The sequence below is a fragment of the Salvia splendens genome, chromosome 6 (assembly GCF_004379255.2).
Source record: "Salvia splendens isolate huo1 chromosome 6, SspV2, whole genome shotgun sequence".
Classification (NCBI taxonomy): Eukaryota; Viridiplantae; Streptophyta; class Magnoliopsida; order Lamiales; family Lamiaceae; genus Salvia; species Salvia splendens.
This window is the reverse complement of record NC_056037.1, coordinates 35,328,387-35,346,927: the sequence shown is the minus strand read 5'-3', so window position 1 is coordinate 35,346,927 and position 18,541 is coordinate 35,328,387. Positions and strand designations below refer to the sequence as shown.

General features: G+C 38.8%; 3 protein-coding genes across 4 annotated transcripts; all 3 read right to left on the bottom strand.

The window, feature by feature from the left end:
• Positions 1-1,021: 1,021 nt before the first annotated feature.
• LOC121806689 (protein ROLLING AND ERECT LEAF 2-like) lies at positions 1,022-4,755 on the bottom strand. The gene is made up of 4 exons (XM_042206810.1): positions 3,507-4,755; positions 3,128-3,303; positions 2,248-2,471; positions 1,022-2,081 (listed from the first exon to the last, which is right to left on the bottom strand). The coding sequence occupies exons 1-4, from the start codon at positions 4,513-4,515 to the stop codon at positions 1,289-1,291; spliced, it is 2,202 nt and encodes a 733-aa protein (XP_042062744.1). The 5' UTR covers positions 4,516-4,755; the 3' UTR covers positions 1,022-1,288.
• An 881-nt stretch (positions 4,756-5,636) lies between these two features.
• LOC121806348 (methyltransferase-like protein 22) lies at positions 5,637-8,695 on the bottom strand. 2 transcript variants are annotated; one of them, XM_042206355.1, is made up of 9 exons: positions 8,509-8,695; positions 8,279-8,368; positions 8,016-8,089; positions 7,826-7,931; positions 7,621-7,671; positions 7,049-7,199; positions 6,755-6,893; positions 6,200-6,305; positions 5,637-6,126 (listed from the first exon to the last, which is right to left on the bottom strand). In XM_042206355.1, the coding sequence occupies exons 1-9, from the start codon at positions 8,660-8,662 to the stop codon at positions 5,978-5,980; spliced, it is 1,020 nt and encodes a 339-aa protein (XP_042062289.1). In that variant the 5' UTR covers positions 8,663-8,695; the 3' UTR covers positions 5,637-5,977. The 2 variants fall into 2 exon arrangements, with proteins under 2 accessions (XP_042062289.1, XP_042062290.1); XM_042206356.1 differs by having other exon boundaries at positions 8,455-8,646.
• A 213-nt stretch (positions 8,696-8,908) lies between these two features.
• LOC121807573 lies at positions 8,909-11,289 on the bottom strand. The gene is made up of 6 exons (XM_042207842.1): positions 11,174-11,289; positions 10,940-11,072; positions 10,159-10,262; positions 9,917-10,061; positions 9,729-9,827; positions 8,909-9,576 (listed from the first exon to the last, which is right to left on the bottom strand). Exons 1-6 carry the CDS (start codon positions 11,212-11,214, stop codon positions 9,055-9,057), a joined length of 1,044 nt encoding a protein of 347 aa, XP_042063776.1. The 5' UTR covers positions 11,215-11,289; the 3' UTR covers positions 8,909-9,054.
• Positions 11,290-18,541: the final 7,252 nt, after the last annotated feature.

Below are 18,541 nucleotides of genomic sequence, written 5' to 3'. Positions count from 1 at the left end.
TTCTTTATACGTAGGTGAAGGGTTTTTGGAGTTAACAAACACATTTCATTTTAAGGCAATTTTACAAAAAAAATGGTGTAAAGTATCAATCTATGTGACTCTTACTGGGGTCCATTTTCCTTATTGCAACAGATCAATTAATATTGTGAATGACTAATTGTTAATCAAAATTTGATTTTAAATGTTAATTTTTTTTCCATTTTTATCATTTTTAAGAAAGTTGAATTGTTCAAAAAAAAAAGGTTGAATTATATATGATTTTGATTTTATTATGTTAATAACATACAATAAATTCTAAATTGACTCATTTGTTTTTAATCATTTATCGAAAGTTGACTCATTTGTTGACGAATTACTAATGTTTTGGGGTATGAATAAAAAGATGAGTGGAATTAAATGAGAGGTTGTCTCACCATTGACCAATCATGATATATATAATTATAACTTTTGTAAATATTGTAAAATTAAATGTAGACAATTTCGCTGTTGTAAATTTGTAATCACGACATTAGACGGTTAGAGAGAGACAGAGGGGAAGGATACTTTGTCCATTTTTACAGCAAAAATTGGTATATAAATTAATGTATCAACATGTGACTCTTATTGGGGTCCATTTTGCTTACAGATCAATTAATGTTGCGAATGACTAATGGATAAAAAATTGGTTTTAAGTGTTAATTTTTTCCATTTTCACAAAAGTTAACCTTTTCCATTTTGACCATTTTTGCAAAAGTTCAATTATATGTAAGAATTGTTATGATTTTGATTATATTACGTTAATAAACAGAATAATTTCTAAATCGCATTTGGCATTAAGTTGGCTTTGATTGTTTAGACAACTCATCTCCATTTATGTGCTGGAAAATTTGTTGCCAATCATCTGCTTCGAAAGTTGACTCATTTTTTGACGAATTACTATTTTGGTGCATATACAATGATTAGAAATACAAAGACGAATGGAATTAAATAAGAGGTTGTCTTGCCATACACCTATCCTTACTTCAAATAAATTATGTCTATATAGCATAACTGAATAAATACATAACTAAACAACAGCATACAGGTCTTTCCTTGCAGCAAATAATTTAGCAACATACATTGCATATATATGAATGAATCAACGCACAATACTATCTCTTGGCTATACACTCAAGGAGTAAATAAATAGGATGTAACAATATTTCACAACAAAACACATCTAAGTGGTTAATTATTTGTAAAATACATGAGGAAAAGTTGCATGTGCAGGAAGGGGGCTCACAGCAGAAAGAAAGAGACGAAGTCGTCGTTAGGATACACCATTCCTGCTTCGCGAATGCGCAATGCCACTCAAATGACTGTACATATCCGAGGAGACAAGAGAAAAATCGGAAAGTGCCCTAAAGAGTTCGGGCAATTGGCTCTTCAGACTCATGAAGGACTTATCTCTAACTTGAACACATTGCTTCTGATAAGATTCTTCTGCATCCTCCAATTTCTGCTTTGCAGCTTCAACTGCGAGTTGCCTGTCAGCAATATGATTCTGATCCATTGCCCTCTCTGGATCCATGTCATCAGCAGGTGATCTCTTCTGCATTTGCTTGTTGTACCAACTCTCAAAATCTCGGGTTTTTCTGATGAGGTCCTTTCGGGCTTCTGCACATTTGTTTTTGTAGTCCAGCTCTTCCACTTGATACTGCCATATAGTCTTTATTGTGGCTGCAAAGTTGTTGATAGTCGCTCTTGCTGGCTCATCGGGGAGCTTGTCTAGGTATTCTTGCCAGGCTTGGAGGAGCGTCTGAATAGGGGGGTTTTGAGGTCGACCGGGAGATGAGACTTTCTCCTTCCAGTTTGTGTCTATTGGAATGAGGTTTAGCTTCAACCAGTGGTTGAGTGCTTTGATATATTCTTTTTGCTGGCCCATGAGTTCACTGAAATTTGTAAACCATTCCTGAACCACACCACCTAATTGGCGCGTGCACTCATGGTGGTGTTCAGTCGTTTCTTTTGGAGCTTGGGAGATGTCAAGATACCTCAATGCTTGAACAATCTTGGATTGGTTCTCATTGTGTATTCTGATTGTCTCCCACATTGTAGCCATCCTGAAAAAAACAATTCAGATTGTTAAGTCATTAAGAAAGAAGACGAAAATTTAACTGTCACATTTGATGACAGTCTCACACAACAAAAGCTAACGACAGTCTCTCAAATGAGCATGGACAGACACAGAGATCATTAGTTTCTACAACGAAATGGTTGAGAACTCACGCATCAACAAGGGCAACAAGTTTTGGATAGAGTTGTTCATCACGTAGACGATTAATTTCTGAAACAGTGGAATCCATGGACTGCATGTCAACTATATATCTAGTATGCAGATGGCTAACCGATGCCTTCATTCTCTCCAATCCATCTGTGTTTGAACTGCGTTTCTTCAACTTATTCAATGAGGCCACCTTTCTTTGATATTCAAGTTTCATCTGCTCTCCTGCCTATTATCACCAAACAAAAAGGACAACAAATAATTCCAGATTGGATTAAACATAAAAAAGGAAAATGGAGTAATTCTATCCGTCTACAAACTGCAAGAACTTAATTATTTTGATTCCATCAATAAGTAATACTACTGTAGAGTTTTCTGCTCACAGTTTTGTTTCAGGTTATGGGGTTTACTGCAAGTAATGGCAAGTCAAAAATATATACATATATCATTGCAGTTTGTATTTAGAATCTAAATGTGAAACCACAAATGTAAGTTTTATTCCATTACCAAATGAACAAGGTCATGCTACACAACTGCTTCCGCATCTTAATGTTTAAACAAACAATTTCCACAGTCAGCTGAATTATCATAAGATTGCCATTTACTCAGGAGTTAGGACCACAAGCCAAGACAAAGCCAATTTCCACAGTCAGCTGAAACTCTGGCAGTTGATTTATTTTTAAAAGGCATAAACCTAGGATGTGAATACATAAGGACCATATCAAGAGAAACCAGTCAAACCAGCAATGATGTTCCTAGTAAAAAAGAACTGAACTTCGGTCAGCAAAGAAAAACCAGATACTTTTTTCCCACAGAAACAAATTCACAAACTCAATACCTACAAAATGACGGAAAATTAGTAACAAGATGGAAGCAAGATGATACCTTCACTTCATCATAAAGCTTTTTCTCCCATGCCAGCATCTTGTCCAACACTGTTGCATGAGTTTCATGCTCCTCCGAATCAAAATCATCTAAACCATCATCAGGATTTGCCAAACCTCTAAAGGACCGATTCCAAGTAATAACACGCATCACTCTTTCTGAATGATTAATGTTCCCTGCCAATGAAGAAACACATACTTAATACTTGCTTGAATAATTTAGGATTCATGTGTACAAACAAAACACTACTACTAAGGTGAGACTGTCATCACTATAAGCTCTTGTAGCAAGAACAAAAAGTCCACAATCATGAATTCATCAAAGCAGAACTATTCTTGTACAAAGAACATTAAATTCCAACTATAATGACCCTTAATACCTCTTTTATCTGCAAAATTTGAGTGATAATGCAAGCGGGTTGCCTCAAGCATTCGAGAAACATCATGTGCACTCTCAGAAGCCTTAAGAAAACAATCATCAAGATCAACAAAAATCTGAACGAGGCTCATGATAGCCCCGCTCTTCTTCTTTCCCTCAGCCGGTAGAACCACTTGTTTTGCTCTCTTCCCAGCCGTGGCTGCTGCCATTGCAGCTTCTGGTGGCGGTGGCTGCAGAGGAAGATCACTCACCTTCTCCACCGGCTCTGCTTTGGAAGCAGCCTTCGCCATTTCCATTTCCTTTCTTCTTGCCCTTTCTGAAAGCATATTCCTTTCCATCTCCTCTCTCTCAACACTGTTCTCCTCCACATCCGCTAACGTTGGTCCTGGAATGTTGTCAGTTCCGAAAAAGTAATCCCAAGACATCGAATTCGGCGGAGGAGGAGGCGGCCGCTGCTGCTGCTGCTGATGTAAAACCTTGTCTTGTACATCCTCAGGAGGTGAGGTCCCACCTCCACCCGCACTCTTACTACTCTTACTACGCCGTTTCAAGCTATGGCTACTCTCCAATTCGTCATCCTCTTCGTTTTCTTCCTCCATTATCGGATCCTCGTAATTGTGATTGTTGCCGGGGCGGGGGATCACGAATTCCGGCATGGTAGCGGCGCGCTGGAGCGGCGAATTGTTTGGGAACGAATCGAGCGGCGGAGGTGGTGGAGGGGCGAAATTCTCGTAAGAGTGAGGCAGTGGCGGAGGCGGCGGCGGGGCGGCACTCCCGATTGCGGCGGAGGGCGAAGCGGCGGCGGCGGCGGCAGTGGAGGAGGGGTAAATTGCCTCGCCCTGAGCGAAATCGCTGAGGGCGGCGCCGGTATTCTTCAAGGACATGACGTGAGCAGAATGCGCGGCGGCGAACTTGTTCCTCGCCGTGACGGCGCGCTCCATGTGCTGCTTGCGCTCCTTGCATCGGTTGACAGCCTCTTCGTTTTCGATCTTCGACTGCGTGCAACCCATTGCGATCTCCGGCTAGTCGAATAACACACAAAAAAGCAATGCGAGTGAAAAACGGCTGAAATTGGGGAGGAAATTGGGGGTTTTATGGATGCAGATCAACTGTTTGCGCTTTTTTCCCCTGCTTTTGTTTTCCCAGTTGAGCGAATCAAAATTGGGATGAGTGTGAAGCTGAAGCAAAGGAGAGCAGGAAACGACGACGTTGGAGTGGAATAAAGCAGTAAAAAAGGAGTGGAATAAAGCAGTAATAAAGCTGTAGCTACAAATCTGAGCTGTGGCTGCCTCCGCCGTAGTAATCTGTGTTTATTACAGCAATTAGGAGTAATTAACTGTGTCATCATTGAGTCATCATTGATGTTTTAGAACAGTTAATAATGAGTCATCATTGAAATGTTTTAGGAATGTTGTAAAATGTGTAGAATGTTAAGTAATTTTACATTTTGCTTCATTAATTCTTTTAAATTTAAAAAGATGTGTATATTATCATTTAAACTGTCTAGGTTTCTTTCCTTTAAACGTTACGTTGAAATTTAGAATATTTTCATATCATATAACTAAAGAAATGGTTTTTTGTTAATATAATAACCGGCCTAGAATGATAAACGTAGACGCAAATTTCAATAATAGGAATCACTAAAAATACTATGTACTCCCTTTAACCGGGGCTAGGCGCACAATTTAGAGGGTAGTGTGAATTAGTAATAAAACAGATAAATAATTAAATGTACCATATTTTACTTAAACTAATCAGCCTAATTTTAAGATTAGGTGATCGTGGATTAATAACAAAACAGATAAATAATTAAATTTATTATTTATAATTTATGATACATTAAATTAGTAATTAGTTAAACTAATCAGCCTAATTAAAGATTAGCCAAATTTGATATTGATTAATCTTTTGAGGGTTAGTCTATTATTATTGATTTTCAGGAAATTCAAGCCAGATCATATTGATTTTTCATAAAATTTTGAATTTTTCGCATTGGATCATCAAATTGGAAAAATTTTCAATTCGGAAATTGAATGCTCTGCCCTACATTTCATGCCCTTCTCCATTCTATAGGATACAACATTTCCTCGATAGCACCTCCTCATTGTTTGCTAGAGTGTGAGCGAGCATATAGATATAATTGTTCGAATTTAAATCAAATACATGGTTGAAACACATGTAGTTTGTGGCCATTCCCAAATCTTTCTATCTAAAGATTCTAAACAAACTCCTATTAATATTCATGTACTCACCAACAATTTCAATCTCTTTTTGAAGACAAAAAGCAAACAAAGAAAAGGCATCAATGTCCTTTTGATGCTGAAATAAAGTGACTTTTTGAGCCGACCTTCTAAGGCTTGCATTGCATGTGACAGCCACAACCCACCATTTCTCTATTATGCTTTTCTATAACATGCCAAGCTTTCTAGGAATAGAATAGCAAGTGTGACATTATAGAATTACCAGATAGATTCAACGCTTGGGCCCAGTATATCTAATCTTCCAAATCTCTACGTCGTTTCCACGTTCGTACTCGTGCACGTACTGAGGAATCTCTTCCAGGTTTATCGGCCTACCGACAAATCTCTGTGGAAATTCAGTTTCAAGAGCATCCCCCTCCTCTGCATCAACAATCGCAAAGTGAGAATTTCGGGTTGACGAGTGGGGCGGAAGAGGATAGAAAACGATTCTCACCTTCCTCGACTTTAAGATAACTTCGAAAGTGTGAGTAGCCATTTGCAACAACATCAAGATCATCGATGGAGAAGTTGTATCGCTTCTCCAGAGCAAGGAATAGCACCTATACAATATATTCCTTCAATTTTCATATAGGCCCCAGAAACACCAGTATACAAAGTTTGGCAACTAATTTTAAAATTAAGAGAAACAAATGTCACTCATTAACAGATATAATCATAGTTATATTGGTGCAAATAATAATCTGAAACATGTTCATGATGACAGCTTAACGTAACACATTTCAGTATTATATCTTTCCTAACTCAATCTCATTTCTAATGCACAAAAACATTTACATTCTTATCTGAACTCAGAGATTATACCTGAAGCATTAGTATTAGAGAATTTCAGATTTTGAATTTAGAGGATTTCTTTTATTATAAAATAACCTCCGTTTCAGGAAGTCCTCTAGAATAAAGAGGCTCGTCATCTTACTGCTTATGAATGAAAACAATGTCTACAGTCGCTATACGACCTTCTGAAACGGCCATTCCCCACAGTTCAATTTACCTTTTCTGAACCACTGGACATGATTGCTTCTAAACAACTGAAGAAGGCATCAGTTAAGTCGTCACTGTAGATAACATCAGCAGCTAAGAGCAAAGAAGCACTCTGAAGCTTTTCCAGCTCTGATGAGATCCAACCAAAGCTGCACAAGATAAGTCATTTGCTTTATGAGATATTGATAAAATCAGTTATAGACAAGATAAGCGGAAAAAAAGAATGTGAAGCAATAATACAACTAAACCTCAGTCGGTCAGTCCTCACAATTCCATTAGACTTTCAAATATAACTGCTTGCTACCTCTGTTTAGATGGAGGATCCGCCACAACCACTGGTGGCCAGGGATGGTTCCAATCCAGTTCACGTACATAGATAGAAGCCTCGTGGTGGAAGTTTCCAGCATTAAGATTAACATTCTTGGCACAGTTTTCAAGTACTTCATCACCTTTATCTATAATAGAGAGGTAATAACAGTTTACCAACAAATCACATCCAAAACATTTATAACTTAAATCAGATAACAAGAAATGTGCACCCACATGCTGATGCAACCAAGAACGTGACAACTAACCTAATGTGTCCAAGCCATCTACTGTGTATATTTTCTCTTCCATTCTAAACATAAGGCGACTCCACATCTTATACACTACCCATTTCACCTTGAGCAGTACAGCTTAGCATATATACAACCAACCCTTACTCCCTCCCTTCATTAAATTTGAATGAAATCATCAGTATGTGAAACTGTGATTCCCAGAAAACGAGCACACAGTCTAGTCGCTTATATCATGTCAATATTCTTAAACACTAGTCCAATATAAAGAACAGATGTCATAGGAAAGAAACGGGTATTAGTAGTTCAAGTCTCATACCAGTTATGAATACAGTATTAGCAGCACGGGAAAGTAACATTCCGACTAACCCTGGCAAAGAAACGAAAGAAAATCCAGTCAAACAAGCAGCAATACAATCTCCTTATCCGACGTCCAACTCGCGTTCAGAGATGGCCCCGCAAACAACACAAGACAAGACAAGTACTCTCTACAACTCACCAAAACTAAGCATAAGAAACTTTACCAGTGCCAGAACCAAGCTCGACTGCAACAACCCCATCAAAACCGGATGACTTATTATATGTCATATGCAGCACAAAGTCAGCTAGAACCAATTCTGCTCTCCAAACCTAAATTAGGAGAAACTCGTATTAGAATGACGTAAAAAATGTACAAGCATCATATATCCGTGAAGATGCCAATGGCTTTGTTACCTGGAGTCCAACTCTTGGTATTGAAGAAGTGATGCTATGCTGTACAAAGATAACAAAAGAATCCTTCAAAGGTTCTGCAAATTAAAGACTAAATTAACACAATCAATTTTTAGCATCCTCTATTCTTTTACCTATCAGTCAATTATTCTGGCTGGAGCTGTAAGTACAAAGTAGTAGGTAAAATGAAATGAACTAAAAATTACAGTCGAGCAAAATGAATGAACAGAAAAAAACATAGATTGAGATTGGAAAAGAAAGCATACTTCGTCGAGTTACAACCAAATCTCCATCTTCATCAACTTCATAGACTTTCCCGCGCACTAAATTCATACGATCGTCAATCGCTTCAACTCCTGCATAATTGCAAAAAGAATCAAAAAGGAAAAAAACGCTCAATCAACATAGTTGCAGATAAAGTTGAAATTTTAAGATGCACCACCTTGTTATCCTATTTAAGAGAACAAATTGAAGAGAAACGTAGAAAAACCCTAACGAGGTGGAAGAGAGATGGTGAAGCGGGAAATGTGAGGCCCGGAGTGATTTGGTGGGCACCCAAGGTGAACCTCACTCATTACTTGCTCCTCCTGTAAATTGCCGCCTTCTTCTTCCGCCGCTACCGGCGGCGCTACGCTTTCTCCGCCTTCCATTTTGTTTTCTGTTTCTTTGCTTTCTTTCTTTGCTTTCTTTCTTTTCTTTATTGCTTTGCTTTTATAATTAGTTTAAAATTTAATTTATATAGGAACTCAGTTATTACTACTACTTATAATTTTTCTCAAATGACTAATTAATTTAAGAATTAAGATCATTATTCATCTCAGGTTTTAAAGTTAGAAATACTACAAACCAGAGAAAACCATATAAAAACATATTAATCTAAAAAAATTGTTCTGATTGAGGGTGCCAACATGATAAAAATGTTATAATAGCTCCAAAAGTTGATAAAGAATATGAATATGAAAGGTGAAGAAGGTGAATGAGATATATCACCAGAACCTTAACCTCAAACAAGAAAGAATGATATGAATGCTTCACACACGGCTCATTTTTCTCTAAAAGCAGCAAGCCGAGCCACAAATTCATCGTAGTCGGGCAGCTTGGGGTGCACATGAACGTTGGCATTCATTAGGTCCAGATGGCATGATGCAGCCCGAGGATGCTCAGTGTCCGTGGGACCCATTGGCTCGACAGGAAGAGACGATGCTCTGGTTGGACCATCTTGACTCCTTAGCTTTGCCTCTTTTTCTGATTTGTCAGTTTTATTTGATCCCTTTTTCATACTGTAGTGCCTTAGAAGCCTGTCCATCGTCTTCTCTTCTTCGTCTCTATGGCCGCCACCACCATTAAAGAATCTCAAGGTCCTTCGACCTTGTGCCACGTTTTCTATGTTCACCACCTTCTCATTCTCATCACCTACAGCAACCTCCTGCACTGGTGGAGGCTTAGTGAGTCTTGTCCTCGCTGATTTCCCCATCGGCTTATTACCTGTAAGCACATTGTCAACCACACTCTCGTCTTCATCATCCTCCTTAGGCTTCGCAGCTGTCCTAACTTTATCCACACTCTGCAACCGAGTTGGAGATTTCACCAAAGAGAGATGGTTAGGTTTCAAATCTTAAAAATGCAGCCAACCTCAGCACAATCACAGGTGCATAAAGCAAGACTCCACACAAATTATTGTTGGATTTTATGAGTGTTATTACTTCAGAATGATACCTTATCATATGCATTTAAGCCAGCTTCTGCAGCTATTTCTTGCAATAACTGAAGCTTCATATCATTTGAGGGAGGATGCGCCGTCAACATCTCAGTGAACTAAACAAAACACATTCAGTTTTACTTTGCTGAGTAAAGGAAGTCTGTCAAATGGTGAACCAGATATGAATAAGCCATCTGTTAAATACCTGTTTGTTGACGTAATAGTCCAAGGACTTCACATATCTCTCAGCAAACAACGTCCTCAGCTCACGCAGCTCTGGCAGATCAGCAAATCTTGCTGCTGCAAACGCCAACGACGCTGCAGCTTCTCTGCACTCTTCGGGGCATTCACTGCTCAGAATGATCCTTTATTCAGTTCCGTGATACATAGAAACTTAAAAATGTCTATAGAAGAACATGTGGCTTAACGGCATTTCACTAATCATACCTCTGTTTGTTCATGGCAGGAAGATTATTCGAGAGATGTTCACAATACTCATCAATTAACTTGTAACACTGAGACTTGTTCATATCAGCAAGCAGCCCTCCAACCTGTTTACACGTCGAAAACAGCTCTATCAATCATAAGAATGTCTATGTAAATTGACATATCGATCATTCATTATTAAGATTAGGAACCTCACATTCCCTACATGATTTATACTTAATGTAGTCGCATAAGGTTCTCACAACCAACAACTACTAAGAAAAATCACTGTCCTTATCCTAAAACTAACTTATGATTAAGGACAAGTTAAACAATGAGCTTTATCAAAAGTGGATCAAATCTCAAACCAAATCCAATTTACTTGATCAAAAGAGTTGCTCTATCAAACTCTCATCTTTCTTTCATCACCTTTTTCAAATTTTCTCACAGAAATTCTTTGTTAAATTCCCATCATTCATATCACCAGCAGAGGACAGTATGCACCAAACTTTTCTGCACAGCAAACTCTCTAACAGCCATACTTGCAACCAAATCCTCCAAAAGTTGCAAATCCCTTATTTGGGGAAATATTCAGCAATTTGTTTTTATCAAGAACAAGATCATAGTTCACACTGAAATAGGAAAATTTCTTTGAGAATTTCTTTCAAGATTGTAGCTAGAAACCCATCTTCAGTCAGAATCCAAGATGATGCAAGAACCAAAAATTGATCAAATAAACAAAATCAAAGCTACTAAACACACACACACACACACAGAGAGAGAGAGAGAGAGAGATTATTACCCTGTTAAAGGCGTTAGTATCCAATCCATTTCTAAGCAGATCAGCAACATCATTCCTCAGATATTTCTGTGTTGCATTTCTCTTTTTCGTTATAATCGCGATTCGTGTCCGTGTCAGCTTAATATCCGACTTGCTACATTTTTCCAAGAAAAAAAAAACAACACAAAAAATTGTTATCAGAAAATTCACACACACACACACACAAACCAAAATCGGCATAAAAACTAATCTTACCATTTGGAAAAAAACTTGCTTTTCAACAACCCGTCAAACATTGTGATACGAGTGGAAAAGGGAATGGTTGAAGAAAGTTGTGAAGAAACGTTAATTTGTAGGGCATGAATAATTGAGATTCAAGAGCTGGAGAGAAAAGAAAAGAAGGTCAAGGGACGAAGAAGAAGAAGTTGGTTAACGAATGAAAAAAAGGGTTTTTCATGCAAGCAAAATGCATTTATTGATCAAGATCAAAATTCGGTAATTGTGTATTTTTGGCGCAAATAATGTGCTTAAAATAGGCACCTTTACGTATGCAGTTAGATTGAAAATGTGTTGTGTTATCGTCTGATTCTGCCACTGTTTTTAATTTTCTCCTACATCACTACTTAATTTGTAACTTTCAGCATATATTGTTAAATTAGTATTATTTGCTAACAAAATTTATTAGTTTGGGCTGAATTGATTTTAAACACTTTTTATAAATTGTTGCAATATATAAAGCGGGACAATCTAAGGCCATGATAATACATAAATTTATTATTCATATTTTGGTATAATGGGCTATTTTTGGTCAGAATAAAATGGAAAAATATGATTATTAGTTATATATGGAGGGAATATATATTACTCTGAGAATCGAGATGGAAAATGATATTGTCGAAATATATAGAACATGCCTATTTATTTTATTATTAAAACAAAAAATATGTTATTTTATTATTATGGAGTACTATAAGTCTTACGAAATTGTATAATGCGTCGTGAAAGATAACCATATCAGTTTGAAGTTTGCTACTAACTTGGTTAGACAGATGACATTGGTATCGATAATATTGAATGTCTAAATGGATTTACATTGAAAAAATTCTTTATTGTTGACTACTGAAAATAAAATTTTGACAATTATTCTTTTCTTAATCTTTTTACATGACATTAAACATACAATAATGAGAAAATCTTGGTATACTAAGTTGTGGAAATTAATCTCCTAGAGGTGCTAATATTGGCAATACATTGAATTTTGTCCCAAAAGAGTTCGAATTGATAATGTTGGAAGGAACGATTTTGGGGAATCAATTGACCGATTTCCTGCAATCACAATAAGTAGGAGAATTAGTAATTGATTTAATTTGATTCTTACCTTGTATAGGAGATTAGGTTTAGGGGAATAAACTTACCATAAGATTGTATCCTTAAACCTATAAATGGCATGTATATGTGTATCGTTTGGTGTGAATGAGAAAAATAACATTCCCAAAACCTGTTTTATCATGGCTTCAGAGCAGGAGTCGAACTAGGGCTCAGATTTTACATTCATCACTGCCCACTGATACCAATCTCGGCCAATTCACAAAAATCAGAGAGCAAACAAATTCAAATCAGTATCCCAGAATGTCAGACGACAAGAAACCAACCGAACCAGAATCAGAATCATCAAGCAGTAAAATACGAGCGAGTAAGAACGTAACTGTTGCGTTCAAACTCAATGGAGGGAATTACCCACTTTGGTCGAGGCTAATGAAGGTTGCAATAGGGAGCAGAGGAGGCTACTCCCACATAACCGGCAAACCGGCTCCACCACTTCCGGAAAGCAAGGAGTATGACGATTGGGAAGAGACGGATCTGATCGTCTTCTCATGGATAGTAGATAATATCGAAAACGATATTATTGCAGATTTCGCCCACCATCAATCGGCCAAGGCTATATGGGATAGCCTAGCCACCACATACGAGAGCGAGGCCGATCTCTACCTCGTATATGACCTGGAAGATCAAGCAAACACAATTAAACAGGGTAATATGGATCTGGAGACGTACTACCGCAAAATCCACGGGATGTGGACCAATATCGACCGGTGTCAGAAACAACCGATCGATTGTTGCGAGAAATGAGTCAATCAGTTCAGAAACTACTCCAACACCAAGCGACTGCTCCGATTTCTAGCAGGGCTGAATGAGGAACACGAGGGAGTCCGGCGAGACATCCTTAAGGAGGTACCCCCTCCCCCGATGGAAACCGCCTACGGGTGGGTTAAAAGGGAGGCGGGCCGACGGCGATTAGGGCCACCAGAATCCCCAAAAGCCAACACCCACGGCGGAGGAGACCCACAAGGAATCGGGCATGGACTGGCAGCGCAAGGGCAGCGACCAGGCTACTGGAGTGGATCCCCGCGCCAAAACACCACCGCTCACCGCCCGAGGAACAAACCGGTGGACAAATCGAAGCTTTAGTGCTCCCACTGTGGGATGCAGAAGCATACTCGAGAAACTTGCTTCCAATTGCACGGATATCCCGAATGGTGGGAGGAAAGGCAAGTGACGAAAGCCGAAATGGCGGCCGGAATTTCAGTCGGGAGCGAGGAGACCAAAATGGCGACCGAAAATCGGGACACGGTATCTAGTTGAGGAAAACAGAAGGAAGAGCCAGAGGTCCCCAGCGGAGGCGGGAACGGAGTGATCGGCGCCGGCAATTTTGCCGGAAAAGCTTGGAATCTGAATGGGGGAGGCGGCGCAAGTCAAGGAGGTAAGGGTTAGGGAATGAAAACCCTAACCCTAATATTCCTAACATAGCATCAATTTTTCGTGATTTGCAAAATAACCCCCCAGATCCTATGAAATTAAGACACAGACCTCGGATATTGCATGACAGCCATCTCACTTATAATAAATTGCATTATGAGCCCCAGATTATGAATTATTGTGAGAAAACCCCAGATTGTCTGAAAATTGAGCAGTTTAGTCCTATCCAACTTAGAAATTAATTTGAGCCCTTGGACCATATTTCCGCTGCATTTACTGTAAAAAGGGGGAATGAGGGTGACAAAAAGGGTTGGATATTTGATTGTGGAGCCATCGACACCATGACTCCCAACAAAGATGATTTTGTTAGTTTTAGAAATATTACTAAGACTTATATACAGACCGCGAGTGGGGAATTAATTACCGTGGTTGGGGCGGGCACTATTGAAAAATCCCCAACCCTGAGACTATCGAACTGTCTTTATGTCCCTACTCTATCCCAGAGATTGATGTCTATAAGCCATGTAACGAAGGAGTTAAATTGCACCTTGCTAATGCACCCCAACTTCTGTATTTTGCAGGATATTCGGACGAGGAAGATACTTGGGCGTGGCACTGAGAGCCAAGGACTGTACTATGTGGACAAGATAGCTCAACAAGGCAGTGCGATGCTGGCTCACGGGTCCACAAAAAGAGAAATTTGGCTTTGGCACCAACGGCTGGGACACCCTTCCCCTAGTTATTTTAGATTGTTTTTTCAAACTCTCTATTCCAAAAGACTTTTCTTGTGAAACTTGCGTTTTGGCCAAGAGCCACAGACAATCATTTAAATCTACAAATACTCGTATGAATTCTGTTTTTTTCCCTTGTCCATGCTGATGTTTGGGGGCCTGCACCTATTGTTGGGGGGAACAATTTTAGATATTTTGTGATTTTTGTAGATGATTGCACTAGGATGACATGGATATACTTTTTGAAACACAAATCCGAGGTGATTGACAAATTTATCCTCTTATTTAACCTTATCCAAACCCAATTTCAGACCACAACAAAGACCCTTCGATCCGACAATGGGAGGGAATTCGTGAACCAAAGAATGACAGACTTCTTTACCAAAAAGGGCCTAATCCATTAGACCTCATGCCCTTACACACCAGAATAAAATGAGGTAGCTGAAAGAAAAAACCGAATCATCCTCGAAATCACCCGAGCCTTGATACTCGAATCTAAAGTTCTTAACCACTTCTGGCCGGAAGTTGTTGCTACCTCTATTTACCTAATAAACTGACTTTCCACCAAAATTCTGAACAAAAAAACCCCTCTTGATACCCTCTCCAAACTAGCCAAGATACCCGAACACCTTAGCCTCCAACCCAAAGTATTCGGATGTACCGTTTATGTCCATGTCCCAAAGCATGAAAGAACAAAGCTATCACCTTGTGCTACAAAATGTGTCTTTGTGGGGTACGGGATTAACCAAAAAGGATATAGATGCTTTGACCCAACTACAAAACGGGTAGTTACCACAATGAATTGCAATTTTTTAGAAACATAGTTCTATTACCACACCCATCTTAGTAGTCAGGGGGAGAGTGAGTCACGCAACACAATAGACTACCTAAACTGGTTTTTGCCTGGGTCAAATCTCTCTAATGAGGACCCAACAGAAAAAGTTAGCACTGTCGCCGAGCAGATCTCAACCACAACAGAGTCCTCTCAACCGCCTTCGAGTGTCTCTCTTCAACCGATACCCGAGGCAAATGAGGTAATTCCCGACTCACCTCAAGAAAATATTCCTGCCACTGATCCTGCTGATGCAGAAATAGCAGATTCGACCCTGGATGAGAGCACATGTCGATATATACTCCCACCACGGAGTACTCGTGGGATACCACCGAAACGGTTTTCACCAGAAAAAATTGGAAAAAATAGCCAGTATGCTGTGGCAAACTTTGTGAAAGGGAACCTGACCAAGATGGCTAGAGCATTTGAAGCCGCTCTCTACGAGGAAAAGGAGATTCCATATACAGCCGAGGAGGCGATGCGGGTTAAACATTGGAGAGATGTGATGATGGTAGAGATGAATGCTCTATTGAAAAACAAGACTTGGGAAGTCAGTGAACTGCCAAAAGGAGCTTCTACTGTGGGATGCAGATGGGTGTTTACGATCAAAAGAAGACCCGATGGATCTATTGACCGGTATAAGGCGAGACTGGTGGCAAAAGGGTATACCCAGACTTACGGCGTCGACTATGCAGAAACCTTCTCACCAGTTGCCAAGATCAACACAGTAAGAGTGTTATTTTCGATAGCAGCTAATCGTGAATGGCCCATACACCAGTTCGACGTGGCGAATGCTTTCCTACATGGAGAACTGTCCAAACCTGTCTATATGGTACCCCCACCAGGTTTTTCCGGAGACTTCTAGAATGGAGACGTCTGCAAGCTCAAAAAGACGTTGTATGGCCTCAAACAATCCCCAAGAGCGTGGTTCGAAAGGTTTACTGAAGTAATGAAGAAGTATGACTATCATCAAAGCAATTCGGATCACACCTTGTTCCCAGTGGCGGACGCATAAATATTTTCTTTGAGGGGCTGTACAGTAAATTTTTTTAGTTAATACTCATTTCGTCCTACAAGAATATGTACTATTTTCTTTTTAGCCCGTCCCACAAAAATATACACTTTCTAATTTTGGAAACACTTTTATCTTTAATGAGGTGGGACCGATTCTCCGCCAACAATACTTTAATTTATTTTTCTTTCTATATCTCTCTTACTTTACTAATTTTGCATTAAAACCCTTGCCGAATCCAAATTGCATATTCTTTAGGGACAAGGGGGGTATATACTTCTTTCGTCATTTAAAAATAGAGATTTCTGCAGCTACACGAGTTTTATAGTGAAATTGATATAGTATGAAACATAAATTGATAAACTAGTTGAAATAGTATTAGTTGTAGTGGATGGAATCCAAGTCATTAATAATATAATATATGATAAAAATGTTATCAAATTTTAAAATGACTAATGAATCAAAAGATAAATATATGAACTAACCATATTTAACTGTATTTATAATAAGAGTAGTGAAAATATGTACTCCCTTAGTCTCAACTAAGTTGAGTCGTATCCCTCAGTCATAACTAAGTTGAATCATTTTATTTTTTTAACAAAAAATAAAATATTCAATCAGTTTACTTTATTCCATTATCTACTTTACTCTTTATTTATATTTCCTACTTTATTCTTTATCTTCTACTTTTCAACACAATTTTCTTAATCTTCGTATCCAAAAGTTTTGTCTCAACTTAGTTCAGACGGTGGGACTAATATTTTTAAATTACAGTGCAACAATTAAACATATGTAAAACACTAAAACGTACTAATAAATGTAGAACACGTGATATAGGTGTAGCCTATAGGTAGGGGACTTGATATTTGCAAATTTTACTATTATTATTAATTTAATTAGCCTTGGTTATCTCATTTTCTTCTCCAAGCGGCAACGACAGCCATTTTTTTAAAACTTTCTTCTGCAATTTCAAGTTTCAGCCCCTCCTCCTTATTCAATCTTTTACATTTTATACTTCAGATATAGTAGTTTGGTGAGGGCTAAAAATATTTTTTTCAAATATTTTTAACTTTTTTGAAGTATAAAATATAAAAAAATATAATTTGGGGAGGGCTTAAGCCCTTCCTCCCTTGGCTGTGTGTCCGCCACTGCTTGTTCCTAAAGATGAGGGAAGGTAAAATTACATGCCTTATTATTTATGTTGATGATATGATTATCACGGGTGATGATGAAGAAAAGATAGGCCAGCTAAAGAAGAACCTATCCAAGGAGTTTGAGATGAAGGACCTTGGCCACTTGAAATACTTCATAGGAATAGAAGTGTTCAGATCAAAACAGGGGATCTTTATCAACCAAAGGAAATATGTGCTTGATATCCTAGCAGAAACAAGGATGATAGATTGTAAACCAGCAGACACTCCAATGGTCCAAAATCATGGACTACAGATTCGAGAAGGAGCCAAACTCGCTGACCGAGGGAGGTATCAGCGATTGGTCGGGAAACTCATTTATTTGTCCCACACCAGGCCAGATCTTGCCTATGCCGTTGGAGTTGTGAGTCAGTTTATGCATGCACCACAAGAAGAACACTGGGAGGCAGTATTGAGGATAGTACGGTACTTGAAGGGCACGCCAGGGCATGGAGTACTGTTCAAAAAACACGGGCATCTAGAAATACATGGTTACACGGATGCAGATTGGGCAGGAAATCCAAATGACAGGAAATCAACCGCGGGATACTTTACCTTTGTAGGAGGTAACTTGGTGACATGGAGGAGTAAGAAGCAAAATGTGGTAGCCTTATCGAGTGCCGAGGCTGAATTTCGAGGGATTAAGAGTGGATTGACTGAAGTACTGTGGCTTAGGAAACTCATGACCGAACTTGATCTCAAGTCCACTCAACCATGTCGACTGTTATGCGATAACAAGGTTGCCATTAGTATCTCAGAGAATCCAGTTCAACATGACCGAACCAAGCATGTGGAGGTGGATCGACACTTCATAAAAGATACGATTGATGCAAAGGTGGTGGAATTGCCTTATGTCAAGTCAGAAGATCAACTGGCGGACATCTTAACAAAAGCAGTGAGTTCGCACTCGTTTCGAAGTGTATTGGACAAGTTAAGCATTGGTGATCCCATTACTTAATTTGAGGGGGAGTGTTGGAATGGAAGATTTTGGGGAATCAATTGACCGATTTCCTGCAATCACAATAAGTAGGAGAATTAGTAATTGGTTTAATTTGATTCTTACCTTGTATAGGAGATTAGGTTTAGGGGAATAAACTTACC

Bases quoted from the DNA above. Each gene is read 5' to 3' on its own strand.
- LOC121806689 (XM_042206810.1), bottom strand. From the start codon at position 4,515: ATGGGTTGCACGCAGTCGAAGATCGAAAACGAAGAGGCTGTCAACCGA. The intron at 3,304-3,506 runs GTATTAAGGGTC...CTTCATTGGCAG, and splicing joins AAATTTTGCAGATAAAAGAG to GGAACATTAATCATTCAGAA. The intron at 2,082-2,247 runs GTGAGTTCTCAA...TGTTTTTTTCAG, and splicing joins CTTGTTGCCCTTGTTGATGC to GATGGCTACAATGTGGGAGA.
- LOC121806348 (XM_042206355.1), bottom strand. From the start codon at position 8,662: ATGGAAGGCGGAGAAAGCGTAGCGCCGCCGGTAGCGGCGGAAGAAGAA. The intron at 7,200-7,620 runs GTATGAGACTTG...TCTCTATTATAG, and splicing joins TAATACTGTATTCATAACTG to ATAAAGGTGATGAAGTACTT. The intron at 6,894-7,048 runs GTAGCAAGCAGT...TATCTTGTGCAG, and splicing joins GATCCTCCATCTAAACAGAG to CTTTGGTTGGATCTCATCAG.
- LOC121807573 (XM_042207842.1), bottom strand. From the start codon at position 11,214: ATGTTTGACGGGTTGTTGAAAAGCAAGTTTTTTTCCAAATG. The intron at 10,263-10,939 runs GTAATAATCTCT...ACGTGTAAACAG, and splicing joins ATACTAACGCCTTTAACAGG to GTTGGAGGGCTGCTTGCTGA. The intron at 10,062-10,158 runs GTATGATTAGTG...CATTCTGAGCAG, and splicing joins CCTGCCATGAACAAACAGAG to TGAATGCCCCGAAGAGTGCA.